This window comes from Chiloscyllium punctatum, chromosome 33 (genome assembly GCF_047496795.1).
Source record: "Chiloscyllium punctatum isolate Juve2018m chromosome 33, sChiPun1.3, whole genome shotgun sequence".
Lineage (NCBI taxonomy): Eukaryota > Metazoa > Chordata > Chondrichthyes > Orectolobiformes > Hemiscylliidae > Chiloscyllium > Chiloscyllium punctatum.
This window is the reverse complement of record NC_092771.1, coordinates 30,625,090-30,642,367: the sequence shown is the minus strand read 5'-3', so window position 1 is coordinate 30,642,367 and position 17,278 is coordinate 30,625,090. Positions and strand designations below refer to the sequence as shown.

Below are 17,278 nucleotides of genomic sequence, written 5' to 3'. Positions count from 1 at the left end.
TAATGTGTTCAGTTGACTCGTGCGCTTTATGTGAAGAGCTTTGTGAAAGGCATTGTGAAATGTTTGTGCTAGTGGACTTGGAGGAGCATCGTGGAACTGTCTCTACAGCCTGAGGACAAGAAGCTGGGAGCAATCTATTCATTTAAATACTTAAGGTTGAGATAAGCATGAAATTTCACTGGAATTGACTAAGAGTAAAAGGAGAGTGATGAGGAGCAGTTTGAAACTTGACTTTGTTGTTTGTATTAAAAGTTTTTTTCCACTTTGTTTAAAAAATATGCTTAGATATTAAATAATACCTGCAAACTCATATGGATCTGTTTCAGTGACTAATCATTACAAAAAAATACCAGTACATGGGCTTGGACATGGTCAGACAGCTTTTCAGGGTGGTCAAGGTCAGAAAATTCTATACATAGTGGGTGAGGGAGACGAGCGGCACATATTGCTACTTTTGGCGCATGGGTGAAGATGTCCTGAGGGACTGAGTAAGCTGTGCAGAATAAATTCAGGGTTAGCCAGGGTCGCATGTTAGCGAGGATGAGTGTGATTGGAAAAGATGTTGCACAACATGGTGGGTACAGTAGAAGAGACAGTGCGAGTGTGAGGTAACAAGATGATGGTGGCACTTTCACTGGCAGAGCGGAGGTATCGATTGATCTTCTTCCTACATTCCGTGCACTCCTTCAGATGGTTGAGTCTGCGCTGGTCTGGATGGTAAACTTGGTCCAGGTTGACCTGGTTCCAGTAGAATGATGTCCTCAGGCCTGGGAGAAAAGGATATCCCCATCCCCATCCCCATTCCCATTCCCCACCCCTTTTCCATTGTCTGTCACATCCAGGGCCAATGTCAGGAACCATGCAAGACAACTCCAGACTGTCAGCTCTTGTCTGGGTGCACAATACCTTTTTAAATATGGTGCTGCACCACAGATGTTAGTCGATTCTGGGATGTTCTGCAAGTGATGAGTTATTTTGGAAATGGCACATAGTACAATGGTGCTAGAATGTGAGAGAGGGGCACCAAAGAGTAGGGTAGGTAATAAATCAGGCAGGTTATGTAAAATAAAGTGATAGACATTCCCAAGCAATACAATGTGACCATTCTGAAAAATTGACCCCTAGCAAAAGAAATTCAGGTTCAGCCCTTGACCTTTCAAGGTAGCTTTCATTCTGGGATCTGACTTTTGTAGTGTTATCATTGGATGGGATCAGAAGACTGGCTAGAATGTAGTGCAGCCAGCAAATATAGATGATTCTAGGTAATCCAAAATGGAGGACAGGAAACATTTCTGGCTAGAACAGCTGCTCCTTTTTTGAGGTATTTTAGGTGTTGGAGGGGATTTCCTCGAATTTCAGGAGCAGCAATCACGATTTTATATGCTGTAGCATTTTTTTTTCTGAAGTTCCAAAACAGTCAAAACAACGGCATTTTTAAAAGGGAGAGAAATAGACAAAGGAAGCACATGGTGAGACCAGTGCAGGGGAAAGAAAAAGAAACCCACATTGCTATCTGGCACAGCAGTGAACCTGCACAGTTATTGCCTTTGCTGTTTGAATTCTTGTGTCATTGGAGTGCATCTGGGAAAATTAACAAACCGTGAAATTCACAACTAATTTTGGAGAGACCTATTTCAGAGAGGTCACAGCACAGAAACACAGATAGGAGGATTTTTTAAACGTGGCCTTACAGTCAGTCAACAATGAGTAGAATGAGTTCTTTCTAGATTATATGTTATATCGAGATATATCTCTTCATTAAACTTAAAAATATAAGCCATAAATATTAATTTAAGCTGGAGCAGTGTTTTGTAGAGGAATAAAACAGTGCTATTTTCTGGGTCTGTAGATTGAACAAAGAAAAAATGGTCTTTAATAGAGTGAGATGCTCTGTCGGATATAGGAGTTTAGAGAGAGTTTACATGTTACTGAGGATTATATCTGCAGTAAATGGTTGGTTGCAAATTCTATCGGACCGAAAGGATTGGTTGGAGAGACAGTTCGAGGCAGTGAGGAATTTACAAGAGCAAGGGGATGTCAGGGATGGCATTTATAGGAAGGGGGAAAAGTTGCAGATACAGTCACATAATGGGCTAACTCCAGGAAAGGTAGGAGAGGTAGGCAGTTGGTGCAGGAGTCTTCTGTGGCTATCCCTATTTCAAACAAGTATGCTGTTTTGGAAAATGTAGAGGGTGATGGATTTTCAGGGGAACGTACCATGAACAACCAAGTTTCTGGTTTTACTCGCTCTAAATGCAATGAGGGATATGTCAGGTTCCAAGAGATCGATTGTGTTAGGGGACTCTCTAGTCTGAGGTAAAGACAGACATTTCTGTGGCCAGCACCAAAAAAATTAGAATGGTGTGTTGTTTCCCTGGTGCCAGAATCAAGGATGTCTCAGAGAGGGTGCAGAACATTCTGAAGGGGGAGAGGTGCCAGCAGGAGGTCATTGTACACATTGGAACCAACGACATAGGAAGAGAAAAGGTTGAGATTCTGAAGTGAGATTACAGAGAGTTAGGCAGGAACTTAAAAAAGGTGGTCCTCGAAAGTAGTAATATCTGGTTTACTCCTGGTGTTACAAGCTAGCGAGGGTAGGAATAGAATGATAGAGCAAATGAATGCATGGCTGAGGAGCTGGTGCATGGGAGAAGGATTCACATTTTTGGATCATTTCAATCTCTGAGGTAGAAGTGACCTGTACAAGAAGGACAGATGCCACCTAAATTGAGAAGGGAACAAATATATTGGCAGGGAGATTTGGTAGAGCTGCTCGGGAGGATTTAAACTAGTAAATGGTGGGGGGGGGGGGACCGAAGTGGGGGGAAGTGTTGGATGTCTTGAAATACACAGAAGTAAATAAATCCCCAGGACCTGATCAGGTATACCCTGGAACTCTCTGGGAAGCCAGAGACGTGATTTCTAGGCCTCTTGCTGAGATATTTGTATCATCGATAGTCACAGGTGAGGTGCTGGAAGACTGGAGGTTGGCTAACTTGGTGCCACTGTTTAAGAAAGGTGGTAAGGACAAGTCAGGGAACTACAGACCAGTGAGCCTGACATCGGTGGTGGGCAAGTTGTTGGATGGAATCCTGAAGAACAGGATGTGCATGTATTTAGAAAAGCAAGTACTGATTAGGGTTAGTCAACATGGCTTTGTCCATGGAATTCATGTCTCACAAACTTGATTGAGTTTTTCAAAAAAGTAACAAAGAGGATTAATGAAGACAGAGTATTAGATGTGATCTATATGGACAACAGGGAGGCTTTCGACAAGGGAGACTGGTTAGCAAGGTTAGATCTCATGGAATACAGGGTACAGAACTGGCTCAAAAGGTTGGTGGTGGAGGGGTGTTTTTCAGATTGGAAGCTTCTGACCAGTGGAGTGCCACAAGGATCAGTGTTGGGTCCATTATTTTTCATTATTTATATAAATGATTTGGATGTGAGCCTAAGAGGTATAGTTAGTAAATTTGCAGATAACAACAAAATTGGAGGTGAAGTGGACAGCGAAGAAGGGTACCTCAGATTACAACGGGATCTTGATCAGATGGGCCAATGGGCTTGTTTCTAGTTGTTTCTAGTCAATGGGGAGGGTAATGCCATTGAACATAAAGGGTAAATCGTTAGACACCCTTGCTGTGAGATAAACATGGCATCTGCCACTTACCAGTCCAAGGCTACTTCAGTATTTGAGGCATTGAAATGGAACAAATCTTCACTTCAGACTTTATGGTGGGAAGTTCATAACGAAACAGCTAAGATGAGTGGGGCTAAGACACTACTGGAGCAATTCATCAGAACTTCAATTGAATACACTCAATTGGTACCTATACTTGTTGGTTGCACTATATTCTAGCCAGTCTTCTGATCTCATTTAACGCACAAGTCAGATCCCAGAATGAAACCTGCCTTAGTAGGTCAAGGGCTCAATCTTAAGGAGTTCCTGGGATAGAGATGATTGACCTCCAATCCCCCAATTTCGACAAAAGGTTGGTTCTCCTGCTCCTCTGATGCTGCTCGATCTGCTGTGCTTTTTCCAGCTCCACACTATCGACTCCCAACAACATGCCAAGTACATGTGCTTGGATGCTCCCATGCACTGAGGATGTCACCTAGACAGGGGACGAAATGTCTGCAACACAAATTCCCAGCTTGGCGAACAGAACCACAACAACGAGCACCCGAGCTACAAATCTTCTCTCAAATTTTGAATGCCAAGTACAACTTCACATCACTTTGAATGGACAGGAGAGTGATGGGCAGTGGTTAGCTAGATTGGATTGTTCCAGCATTTTGTGGATATTAAATTATATTACAATAATTTTTAAAGGAACTCAATAAGCCTATTTCATTCTTCAAGTTAAATTCTCTTTGCTTGCCACTTCAACGTATCCCCAAAGGCATAGCAGTAATGTCACTGGACTAGTAATCCGGAAGCTCAGGTTCATGGTATGGGAGCTTTGGCTCAAATTCAACCATTTGAGAATTTGAGCCAAACCTCCCAGACCATGAACCTGAGCTTCCGGATTACTAGTCCAGTGACATAAATCTGGAATCTAAAATTAATTTTAGAAATGGTGACTATGATATCTATCATTGATTGCTGCAGAAACTTCTGGTTCACTAATATCCTTTTAGTAAGAAAATGTTCTTACCTGTTCTGGCCCAAGTGAAGCTTAACTTGCCTCCGAAATGACCTAGCAAGCTGCTCAGTTCAAGGGCAATTAGGAATGGGCACAAAATATTGGCCTTGCTAGCAGTGCCCATATCTCATGACAGAATAAAAAAAAACAAATTCTCTCAGGTTTTTGAAAATGCAATCATTTGAATCTTACACAATTTGCACGGAATACTTTAAACAATTAATTCCACAGATTGCCAACCATCATGAAAAACATTCCACCCTGCAAGTTTACGTTGCTAAAGACTTACTTTGGCTTGCTGTTCTTTAGTAGCTTTAAAGCTTTCAGTAATTAGACTTCTTAATTATAATTTTGGCAAGATTGCCTCACCTGATTTCTGTTCCCCAATGCTTCAAAGAGAAATTAATAGTCGTGGGGTGTACAGGAGATGGATAGCTTGCTGCTCGCTCACCCACCAGAGTTTCTGGGACATCCACTACATCTAATACGTTTCTCGCACTTTCATCGAAGTCCATTGTTGCTTGTGAAAGACAGGGCACATCTGGAATCAATGAATAAGGTATCATTACCAGAAGCTGCAACAGTCAACATTCCTGAAAATACTTCATATATGTGGGGGGTGGGGATGGTTGATTTTAATCCACAGCAATTAATTGGCCTAGCAACCCTCCTATACAAACACTGGAAAACATGATTTTATCATGGGTAAGATATTTAAGATTTATAGATATAAAGAACACATTAAGCAAGGTTCAAAAATAAAGCATTTTATATACACAAGATACATGTTCCAAGATGTTTTTAATAGCAATAAAATTAAGTTGCAGGTTTAGTAATCAACTAGGTTGACAGATTTATTTTGATTAAATCTGTCACAATATTGAGCTGTGGTATGAATGCACAAAAGCTCTGTATACAACCACCAAAATAATTAAATTCCAATAAACATTTATGTACACTTTCCATTCTAGAAAGTAACTTATGTGCTGCCTAAAGGTTTCTACTGATTTATTTTGCAGAAAATTAATTGAATTGAGATTTTCAGATATTCTAGATTAATTTGCCCATTGTTAGGGTTAGAAAATCATATATAATAAAGAAAGAATAAAGTTGCTCAAAGTACCACTACATAACTTAGATCCACTAAAGCAGGTAAAGGTCATGCACTCACCGATAACAATATTGATGATGTAAAGAGCATTTCTAATGAGAGATGTTTTATTATACTAAGATTGTACTATCTTTTATTGAGTGCCACTTCATGGAACTCACTGGAAATGCCTTTGGGATGATAAATGAACAAAGAATCTGAATCATAGAAACCCTCAAATGCAGAAACAGGCCCATCAAGCCAACACCAACCCTCCAAAGAGCATTCCACCCAGACCAACCACCTTACCCTTTTCCCTGTGACCCAACATTTCCTACAGTTAATACACCCAACCTACTCAACCCTGATACTATAGGCAATTTAACATGGCCAGCCCACCTAACCTGCACATGTTTGGAGTGTGGGATGAAACCAAAGAACCCAGACAAAGGAAAATGTGAAGTCGCCTGAGGCTGCAAATGAACCTAGGTCCTTGGCGGTGAGGCAGCAGTACTAACCACTAAGCCACTGTGCTTGGCTGGTTTGTAACCCATATTCAAAAAGCTGCCACATCCTGTCGTATCATGCATGAGAAATGGCAAGTGCTGACAATGTCCTCAGAACCCTACCCCATTTGTTAGACATCATGCAGTAGAGTGCTGCGACATTGAGAGAATGCTGCAGCGCTGGAGGGGTCTCCTTTCAGTTCATTTGTTAAACAATGGCCTTATCAGCTCTTTGAGAATGCAGGTTATTCGAAAATGATCTGTTAATGCAGTGCCCCAAGAAATCTCTCAATCAACATATTAATCAAAGTTACCTCAATACAACTGTGGGATTGTGCTATGCTTATAGTGACTTCCAAGTCTCCTTTATTGCAACAGTGACTACACCTCAAGAACTTCATGCACTACTCAGTGCATTGCAGCAGTTTGCACCTTCAGAAGCAAAGGAGAAACCGATTAAGCAAAAAGAATCAAAACTTGAACTTTTAAAGAAAAACATTAAATGTAGCCTCTCTCCTCATTACCCAAGATTCCAAACACATCTCCCAAGTCAAAACACATCAGACTGGGGGTTGGGTACTGACATGGATAGAGAAATAGTTGACAGACAAGAAACAAGAATAGAAATAAATGGGTCTTTTTTCAAGCAGCAGGCAGTGACTATTAGGGTACCTCAGTGATCAGTATTCAGACCTGCAAACATTCACAATCTATATGGATTTCGATGAGAACTAAACGCAATAGCTCCAAATCTGAAGACAGCACAAATGTGGAGGGTGAGTGAACTGTGAGAAAAGTGGAAGTGCTTCAGTGTGATTTGGACAAGTTGATTGAATGAGCAAATGCACAGCAGATGGAGTATGATGTAGATAAATGTGAGGTTACCTGCTTTGGTGACAAAAACAGAAAAGACAGATTATCAGATTGTAAAAGGGGAGGCATAGTCAAACCTAGATGTCTTTGCACATCTGTTGCTGAAAGTAAGCATGCAGATGCAGCAGGTGAAGGCAGCAAATGGTACATTGGCTTTCATAATGAGAGGATTCGAGTACAGGAACAGGATGTCCTGTTGCAACTGTTTAGGGGCTTGGTGAGATTTGGAGTACTTAATGCAGTTTTAACCTCCTTACCTGAGGAGAGATGTTCTGATTATGGAGGCAATGCAACAAAGATTCACTCAACTGATTCTTAGAATGATGGACAGACTTTGATCAGGGACTGGATCGATTATGACGAGGGGATCTCATGAAAACCTATACAATTCTAACGGGATTGGAAATGGTAAACAGCAAGGATGTTCCCAATGAGCAGGGGAGTCCAGAACCAGAGTAAAGCACGATCCTGAAGAAACTCACTCACAACAGTCTTTTTGAAGTTGAGCATAAGCATTATCTTGCAACATACCTCCGTTTGGGAAGCATGACTCACTCAACCCTGCTGTCGAGGACTGGGCTCAGTATGTGGAAAGAATGTGTTATCTTTTCCTGGGCAAATGACATTGTGGCAGATGAGAAACCAGTAATTATCCTGACAGGCTGTAGAGCTGCCATTCTCTATCGCTAGGAGCCTAACTTTTCCTGCAGCACCAGTTACTAAAACCCTTCAAGAATTGATTGATAAGTTAAAGAATATTACAAGCCCAAGCCGCCTTTAATTCGGAGAGGTTATCACTTTTACTTGACAGTTTGAGAATGAGGAGAATCCATTTCATGGTTTATGACGAGAGTAAGATAGTTGGTCTTAATGAGATACTTAGAGACAATCTAGCATGCAAGATTGATGATAGGACAGTGTAAAACCGTCTGCTGGCTGAAGCTTAACTGGACTTCAAGCAGGCGCTACAACTGGCTTTATCGCTGGAAAATACAGTACTTGAAATGGAGCTCATGATTTGAAACTTATTCTGATGAAAGTAGCCTGCCCAAGCAGACGACTGCTCAAAGGAATACCACTTGAAAGCAGGAAACTGCACAGCCTCACTCAGGAAATATCCTGATAAAAGTAACTCCAGGTCGGCCCACAGCAAAAGAAAGACAAGTCTCAGCCAAATAACTCCAATTTTCTTCAGGATCCGACCCAGTAAGACATTGTAATTGTTGTCAGTGTGTGGACAGCAGAGTCCTGTCAGAATTAAATGGAGTGAGTTCTCATATGCTGGCATCCAGGAGAATTCATACCTTGGAAACTCTGCCTGCATCTGGTTTGGAACAGCTAAATTGCTTAACATCCAAATCAGAACCAAAATAAACACGTAGCTAAAATGGCCATCCAGATTCAATCAAGATCAATTCCAGCTATATCAGTGATCACAGAACAATTGTCAAATAAAATCTGCTTTGGACTCCAGCCCTTGAATTTGCACAAGTCTTCAGCTAGGCTGAGAGGATGTACTTGGGAACAATCTCTTATGAAAGGCAGATGGTTTGGTTACCAATGGTTGTAGTTGGAGGCCTAAACCCCCCCAAGTTCAAGCTTGAAGGTGTGAAATTGATTGCGAGAGATTTACTAGATTGGCTCAACATTTTTTGATTAGAAAATAGCTGCCAGAGTGAAATCCTAATTAAAGGAAGATTTCCAAAAAAGGTCTAGGGACCAGAGGAGCCAAGGTGACTTGATATATTGATCAGGAAGCAATTTTGCAAGGCCTGTTCAGTGCCATTTGCCTTATGCCCAAAAGTAGAAGCAGAACTCAAACTGGAAAGTGTAGGAATCAAACCAGTCCAACTCTCAATGGGCAGAACTGGTCAGATCAACGTTGAACCCTGATGCGTTAGTTCACCTTTGTGAGGAACTTAATTAAACGATTAACCATTTTTGACAGTTATAAACACCCAATCCCTTGGATAAAGGATTCGTATGCAAAGCTGGCAGAAGTTTTCTCCTTCATGAAGCTTGACATGAGCAACACTTACTTGCATTTGTGTTTAGACCAGGATTCTCAGAAATAAGCTACAATTAATACCCATAAGGGCTTATACCAATGTGCAAAAATCGCTATTTATCATATTGTCAGCATGTTCAATTTTTCAGCAGATGATGGAGTACATTTTGCGAGGTTTATCTTCAGTTTATTTACCTAAATGACATCCTAATTAAAGTGAAAACTAACACAGAACACTTAGAAAGCCTGGATTTGGTCCCAAGGTGTCTTTGAGGCAGGCATATGCCTCGGGCAGGGGCAGGGGTGGAGGGGTTAACATATGTTCTCGGCCCCCTAAGTGATTTACTTGGACTGCAGGGTTAACAAGACCAGGTTACACAAGTTGGAAGATAAAGTGAGTGTGAACATAGGTGTCCCAGTGCCCACGTCTGTCCAGGAGCTTGGTCTGGTAAACTATTACAGCACGTTCATACACAACTTGGCATTCATCCTGGTACCTTTGCATTAACTCCTACCAAAAAAAGTCAGCCTTGGAAATGGTCTACAGACAGGCACTAGCTTTTGATGAAGTAAAGAAACCATGTATTGGCATGCTATGAACCCATGAAAGATCTGGTATTGGCATGCATTGCCCTGCATGGCACAGGTGTGGCATTAGCTAGTCCACTGGAGAGGAACACCCAAAAGCTTATGCATCTAAGACTTTGGCTAGGCTAGAGCATAAATATGCCCAAGTAGTAGGAGGAGGATTGGCAGTCATATCTGGAGTCAGAAATTTCCGCCAGTACCTTGATTCCTGATAGTCATGAACCACAACCTCCTCTTGGTCTGCTTAAAGAGGATAAGGCAATACCAGTCACAGCTTCGGGCCCTAGCAACTCCTGCCTCTTTGCCGGCTATGTCGAACAGTTCCTGTTCAGTACATACACAGGTACTGTTTCCCAACTCTTCTGCCAGTACATCGTGACTTGGAGATGCCAGTGTTGGACAAGGGTGGGCAAAGTTAAAAACCACCACCAGGTTATAGTCCAACAGGTTTATGTGGAAGCACTAGCTTTCAGAGCACTGCTCCTTCATCAGATGGTTGTGGAGGTTAAGATCAACCTTTTTTCATAAGGCAAGCCCTCCAGTCCAGGCAGCATCCTGGTAAACCTTCTTTGCAACCTCTCCAAAGCCTCTGTATCTTTCCTATATTAGGGCAACCAAAACGAGACATAATATTCCAAGTGTGGTCTCACCAGGCACTTGTAGAGCTGTGGCAAAATCTCGCGGCTTTTAAACTCGATTCCCCTGTTAATGAAAGCCAAAGCACTATATGCTTTCTTAACAACCCTATCCACTTGCATGGCAACTTTGAGGGATATATGTACTTGCACACCCAGATCCCTCTGTTCCTCCACATTGCCAAGAATCCTGTTTTTAATCCTATATTCTGCATTCAAGTTAGACCTCCCAAAATGCATCACTTCGCATTTATCCAGGTTGAACTCCCTCTGCCATTTCTCAGCCCAGCTCTGCATCCTGCCTATGTCACCCTGTAGCCTGCAAAAGCCCTCGATACTATCAACAGCATCTCCAACTTTTGTGTCATCTACAAATTTACCAACCCACCCCTCAACCTCTTCATCCAAGTCATAAAATCTACAAAGAGCAGAGGCCCAAGTAGAGCCCCACTCAACACTGACCTTCAGGCAGAATACTTTCCATCTACAACCACACTCTGCCTGTCAGCCAACCAATTCTGAATCCAGATAGCTAAAATCTCCCTGTATCCCATACTCTGACTTTATGAATGAGCCTACCATGGGGAACCTTATCAAATGCCTCACTGAAGTCCACATACACCACATCCACTGCTTGACCTTCGACAACCTGTCTTGTCACCTCCTCAAAGAATTCAATAAGATTTGTGAGGCATGACCTGCCCCTCACAAAGCCATGTTGACTGCTCTGAATCACACTGTGCTTTGCCAAATAGTCATAAATCCTATCCCTCAGAATTCTTTCCAAAACTTTGTTGACCATAGGCGTAAGACTGACTGGTCTGTAATTGCCAGGGATTTCCCTACTACCCTACTTGAAAAGAGGAACAACATTTGCCTCCTTCCAATCCTCTGGTACGACTCCTGTGGAGAGCGAGGCGGCAAAGGTCCTCGCAAGCAGCTTAGCAACCTCCTTTCTCACTTCCCGGAGCAACCTAGGATAAATCTGGTCTGGCCCTGGGGACTTATCAATCTTAAATGTTTTCCAAAATTACCATCCTCGTGGCTAGTGTCATGTATCCTAGCATCTACAGGAAAACAACACATACACACCAAATATTGAACTACAGCGCAATTGCCCCAACATCCACAAACAAAGCTGCATCAGAACATTATTCCAACGAGCCACCACACACTACAACACAGGAGAACTATGCAGAGCATAGAAAAATCACCCATACAGTGTGTTCAAAAAGAACGGGCACCCAACGAACACAGTCCGCAGATTTCTTAACAACAAACCCAAACAATCAGACAAAACACGTCCAGAGACCCTAGCCACTCTCCCCTACATCAAAGGCATCTTGAAAATGACCGCCAGACTATTCAGACCACTTGACATCATGGTAGCCCACAAACCCACCAACACACTAAAACAGCAGCTAAATGAACTTGTAAGGCCCAATACAGACAACAAGCAAAACTAATGTCACTTACAAAATACTGTGCAAGGACTGTAATAAACACTACATTGGATACGCAGGCAGAAAACTAGTCATCAGGATACATGAACATCAACTAGCCACAAAATGACATGACCCTCTCTCACTAGTATACACAAATACAGATAAGTAAGGACACCACTTCGACTGGGACAACACATCCATCCTAGGACAAGCCAAACAGAGACATGTACAAGAATTCCTAGAAGCATGGCATTCCAACCGGAACTCTATCAACAAACACATTGGATCCAATTTATCACCCCCTGAGAAAAAGCACAGGAAATCACATCACCATAGCAAATGGCATCACCAATCCAAAGAAACCCAAACATATAAATAGAAGACAGGAATCATCAGCAGCAATTCATCTGGAGGCTCACTGAAGATGTTACCTAGTATGGTGACAAAACGTCTGAAAATGAATCTTCCAGCTAAGCAAGCAAATCTACATCTAGAAGATTATATGTGTATGCATGTAGGAATGTAGATTGCATGTGTGCGAGTGCAAATGGGTGAGTGCACGTGATCGCGTGTATGTCAACTTGGTTAAGTGTGTGAGAGGGTGTGTACGCTGGTATGAGTGCAGGGGGTGTATGACTGCGTGAAAGAGCTTGTGAGAGAGGTAGGGTCTGCGTGGGTGAGAGTGCAAGTAGGAGTGAGGGGCAGGGAGGGAGTAGGAGAGGCGAGAGGGGTCTTATCATGCAGTGGGGTCACCTGTAGTCTGACATAAATCCAAGTGCTGGTTGAGGCCATTCCTATGGGTACCAATACATTACATCGATAACTGCATTGGTGCTGCATCCTGCAGCCAGGGTGAACTGCAGCAGTTCATCGGCTTTGCCAAAAACTTCCACCTTTCCCTCAAATTTACTTGGTTTATCTCAGACATCTCCCTCCCCTTTGCTGACCTCTCAGTTTCCATTTCCGGCAACAGTTTACAGACTGACATTTACCACAAATCCACAGCTTCCCATAACTACCTGCACAACACCTTCCCTCACCCCATATTCCCATCACATTTGCTCAGACAAGGAGATGTGCCACTCCCAAGTTTCCCGCCCTGTCAGAGACAGCCCTCCACCTCACTTCCTCCATTCCTTACTCCACTGCTCTAAATCACCACCCACTCTCAAAAAAAAGACGACAGGGCCGTCTTTGTCCTCACTTTCCACCCCCCTAGTCTCTGTTTCCATGCAGTACATCTCTGTGACTCTATGACTATTCTCTTCGACAGTCCTTAGTTTGCGCCACTTTCCCCACCAACCCCACCCACCCGTTACCTTCCCTTGCAACCATAAAAGGTGCAAAACGTGCAGGCACACCACCTCCCTCACCTCCAACCAAGGCTCCAAACAGTCCTTCCAGGTGAATTAGAGATTGACCTGCCTCTCCCTCTCCTCCAACCTCATTTACTGCATCCGGTGCTCACGGTGTGGTCTTCTCTGCATCAGTGAGACAGTGTAACCTTAGGGAATGTTCACTCAGCATCTCAGCCAGGCCCGTAAGTAAGGACCACCCATTTCAACTTCCTTTCCCAATCCCTCTCGACATATCCATCCTTAGCTTCCCCCATTGCCAAAATGAATCAGACTGCAAATCGGAGGAACACCTTCTCTTCCGCCTGGGCAGCCTACAGTCTGGCAGTCTCAACATTGAGTTCTCCAATTACAAATAATCTTCCCAAACATTCTCACTCCTTTTCCAGCCCATCCCCTCCCTTCAATTCCACCTATCGACCTTTCCTTTTAGCTACCACCTAGATTCATCTCTCCCATCAAGATCGTACTCACCACTTGTGTCCACTATCACTACCTCACCAATCCACCCCTCTCCGCACTCAAAAGCCTCCCTGACCCCCTTTAGATGCAGCTCCCTTTACCCCCACCTCCATTGCTAAAGAAGAGTTATACCCGACACGGCAACTTCTCCATCTCCTGATGCTGCTGGGTGTGCTGTGTTCTCCCAGTTTCCTGCTTGTCTACTTTGGATTCCAGCATCTGTAGTTTTTTTTGCCTTTAACTATTGTTATGGGAAGCAACAGTAATTGTCCCCAGCAAACATCACTGTCAAATACTCACTGAACTCCACTAGGAACATCCAAGGATCTCCAAAAACAAACATGTTGGCAAGACATTATGTCTGGTGGCCAGGTTTAGATGCAGATATAGTCACATTGGTGGGACAGTGTCCTGAGTATCAACAGGACAAGAATTACTGACAGCACCTCCCCCACATCCATGGGAATAGCAGGGTAACCTTGGACTGAGCTGCCGGTTGACAATGAAGATTCTTCCGTGAGTTCAATATTTTTAGTCATGATAGGCTAAAAGTGGTTGGATGTGCATATGGTCCATTTGTGGAACACTGGAGGAAAAAACATCATAGGTATTACTTGGCTGAGGAATGGACAGGACTGGCAGCTCAATGTTCTGGGTTTCAGATGTTGTAGGAAGGATAGCAAAACAGACAAAAGAGGAAGGGAATTGGTGTTTTTGATTAAGAAAAACAAGATTGACAAGAGCAGAGCAGTCGACATTGTTTACTTGGACTTTAGCAAAACCTTTGACAAGGTTCCACATGGTAGTCTAGTTAGGAAAGTTGGATGACATAGGATTCAAGATGAGCTTGCCAACTGGATACAAATTGGCTTAATGGGAGGAGACGGTGAAGGGGAAAAGTTGATTTTCAGACTGGAGACCTGTTACCAGCAGTGTTCAGTCATGGGTTCAATTCGGTTTGTCATTTATATAAATGATTTAAATGAGAATATAGAGTGTGGTTAGTAAGTTTGTGGAAAACACTAAGATCGGTGATATTGTGGATAATGAATAATGCTGTCTACAATTACAAAGAAATCTTAATCGGTTCAATGGGCTGAAGAATGGATAAATGCAAAGTATTGCATTTTGGTAAAACAAACAAAGGCAAGACTTATACAATTAAAAATAGTGCTTTGGGTAGTGTTGTGGAACAGAGATCACACAACATCAGGTTGTAGTCCAATAGGTTTAACTGGAAGCACTAGCTTTCGGAGCACTGCTCCTTCATCAGATGGTTGATAAGGAGCAACGCTCCAAAAGCTAGTGCTTCCAATTAAACCTGTTGGACTACAACCTAGTGTCGTGCGATTTTTAACTTTCTACACCCCAGTCCAATACCAGCATCTTCATATTGGAACAAAGAGACCTAGGGTTCAGGTATACAATTCTTTGAAGTTAGCATCAAAGGATGTGAAGAAGGCATTTTAGTATGCTTGCCTTCACTGCTCGACCTGTCAGAACAGGAGTTGAGACATTCTATTGCGCTTTAGAGGACATTGGTGAGGTCTCTTCTGGTGAACTGTGTCCAGTTCTGGTCTCACTGCTATTGAACGAATATTAAGCTGGAGAGGTTTCAGAAGAGATTCCCAGATTTGCTGGGAATGGAGGGTTTGAGTTACAAGGATAGGCTGGGGCTTTTTTCACTGGAATATAGGAGGTTAAAAGATGACCTTATAGAGGTTTCTAAAGTACCGAGACATACATAAATTGAATGGCAGGTGTCTTTTCCGTTGGGTAGGGAATTTCAAGACTGGGGGCATATTTTTAAGGTGAGAGGAGGAAGATTTAAAAAAGATATGAGGAGCAACTTTTTTTTCAAAACAGACTAATTAGTGCGTGGAATGGAATTTCAGAGCAAGTAGTGGACGTGGGTACAGTTACAACATTTAAAAGACATTTAGATAAGTACATGAATAAGAAACATTTGGAGGGAAAGGGCTAAGGGCAAGCAGGTTAGTTTAATTTGGGATTATGGTCAGCATGGACTGGTTGGAGTGAAGGGTCTATTTCTGCACCATATGACTATGACAGTACACACCTTTTGTGATACATTAGAGTCCCAGAGGTATGGGTGACAAATAGGGGCCACTATTCACCACCGGAGACTTCATTTAAATCAAATAGATTCAACATACTTGGGACAGTTCCATACAATCCATCACCTTCTGGGACGGCAGAAACAACAATCCGAACTTTGAAAGCTGCACCAAAGAAACACCCCATAGCCTCACTAGTACCACGTTTCTTTGTTTGATAAGATCACTTCATGTGCAACTATAGGGACAGCAGCAGTCAGGGGGTGCAGGGGTGTGTGCGCGTGATTCAACACCAGGAACTCCAATGCCGACCCCAAGACTCCAACCAGCAAGAGTAAGTTTAATACAGGGGACAGAGTTTGCTGTGAAAATCATGGTAATGGTCTTGCATTGTAAAAGCCATGATTTGACACAAGATCAGGACCGGTGACTTATAACGTTCTGTAAGTGCGACTGTCCTAAATATGATGGAGATGCCTGTGTTGGACTGGGCTGTACAAAGTTAAAATCACATGACACCAAGTTATAGTCCAACAGGTTTAACTGGAAACACTAGCTTTTGGAGCGCTGCTCCTTCATCAATCACCTGATGAAGGAACTGACCTGCCTGACATAAAAGGTGAATGTCAGGGATACTGAGTGCCTAACTGAGTGACAGGCAGTACCACTGGCAAAGGCTGTGCATTAATCAATAAAGGGCGATTGGTAATGAGGTGCCGGCTTCTAATAAAGAGTTATTTTAAGATTACTGTAGTCGCTGTTCACAATGTGGTCAGCTCAACATTGTCTCAGTCAAACTTTGTTTGATCCCAATTGAGACAAAAGGTGGTCTTTGAGATTATTTTAATTCTCCACTTTGCTCACTCAGTAACATCTCTGTCCTTGGCTTAACTGAACAGTTACAATGAAGCTCAACACAAACTTGAGGATTACCACCTAATGTTTCAATTTGGCACTTTTGTCCCCCAAACTCAACATTAAATTCAACTATTTCAGAGTGTAATCTCAGCCATCATTTTATTTTCCTTTTGTTGTATCCTTTGGTCATAATTCAGTTTTTGTCAGGCAGCTGTTTGTTATTCTGCATTCTATAATTTGTCTAAACATATCTTTAGTCTCAGCAGTTTGGCCCTTTGGCTCTCTTTAATTTAATATCTCCTGTCTTCTGCTGCACAACAGACCTTCCCGCTCTCCCTTCTTTCACTTTATTAAACCTATAATATTTCTAACTTTTCCCATATGTGATGAAAGGCCAACCTTGAAACAGTCTGTCTCCCACAGATGATGCTGAATATTTCCAACATTTTGTTTTACCTCAGGGGGACAGCATCCATTGTATTTTATTTTTGAATAAATGTATCACAGAAGAAAAATGAAGAACTTCGTAATTCTGAATTACAATACTGTGTTTATCCATAAATACTGCACTCAATGGCTTGCATGAAGTCACCAAATGTGAAGGTCACATCTGAACAGTAGCAGTTATAAGGCAGGCATGTGACAACTGAACACCTGAATGTCCCAGCACATAAGGCTCTGACGTAAATCGTTTGCCCACTTTAAAATTCTCCTTTAGTGTAAGACAGTAATCA

General features: G+C 42.5%; 1 protein-coding gene across 4 annotated transcripts in view; it reads right to left on the bottom strand.

Annotated features, from left to right (window-relative positions):
* tbc1d2b (TBC1 domain family, member 2B) overlaps positions 1-17,278 on the bottom strand; it is a 168,255-nt gene that overhangs the window by 75,650 nt on the left and 75,327 nt on the right. For 3 of the 4 annotated variants that reach the window (XM_072553298.1, XM_072553299.1, XM_072553301.1), the window contains one exon: positions 5,016-5,187. In XM_072553298.1, the coding sequence (XP_072409399.1) occupies positions 5,016-5,187 (172 nt within the window). Of the gene's footprint in view, positions 1-5,015; positions 5,188-6,556; positions 6,668-17,278 lie in introns of those variants that run through there. The other variant, XM_072553300.1, reaches the window with a different exon arrangement.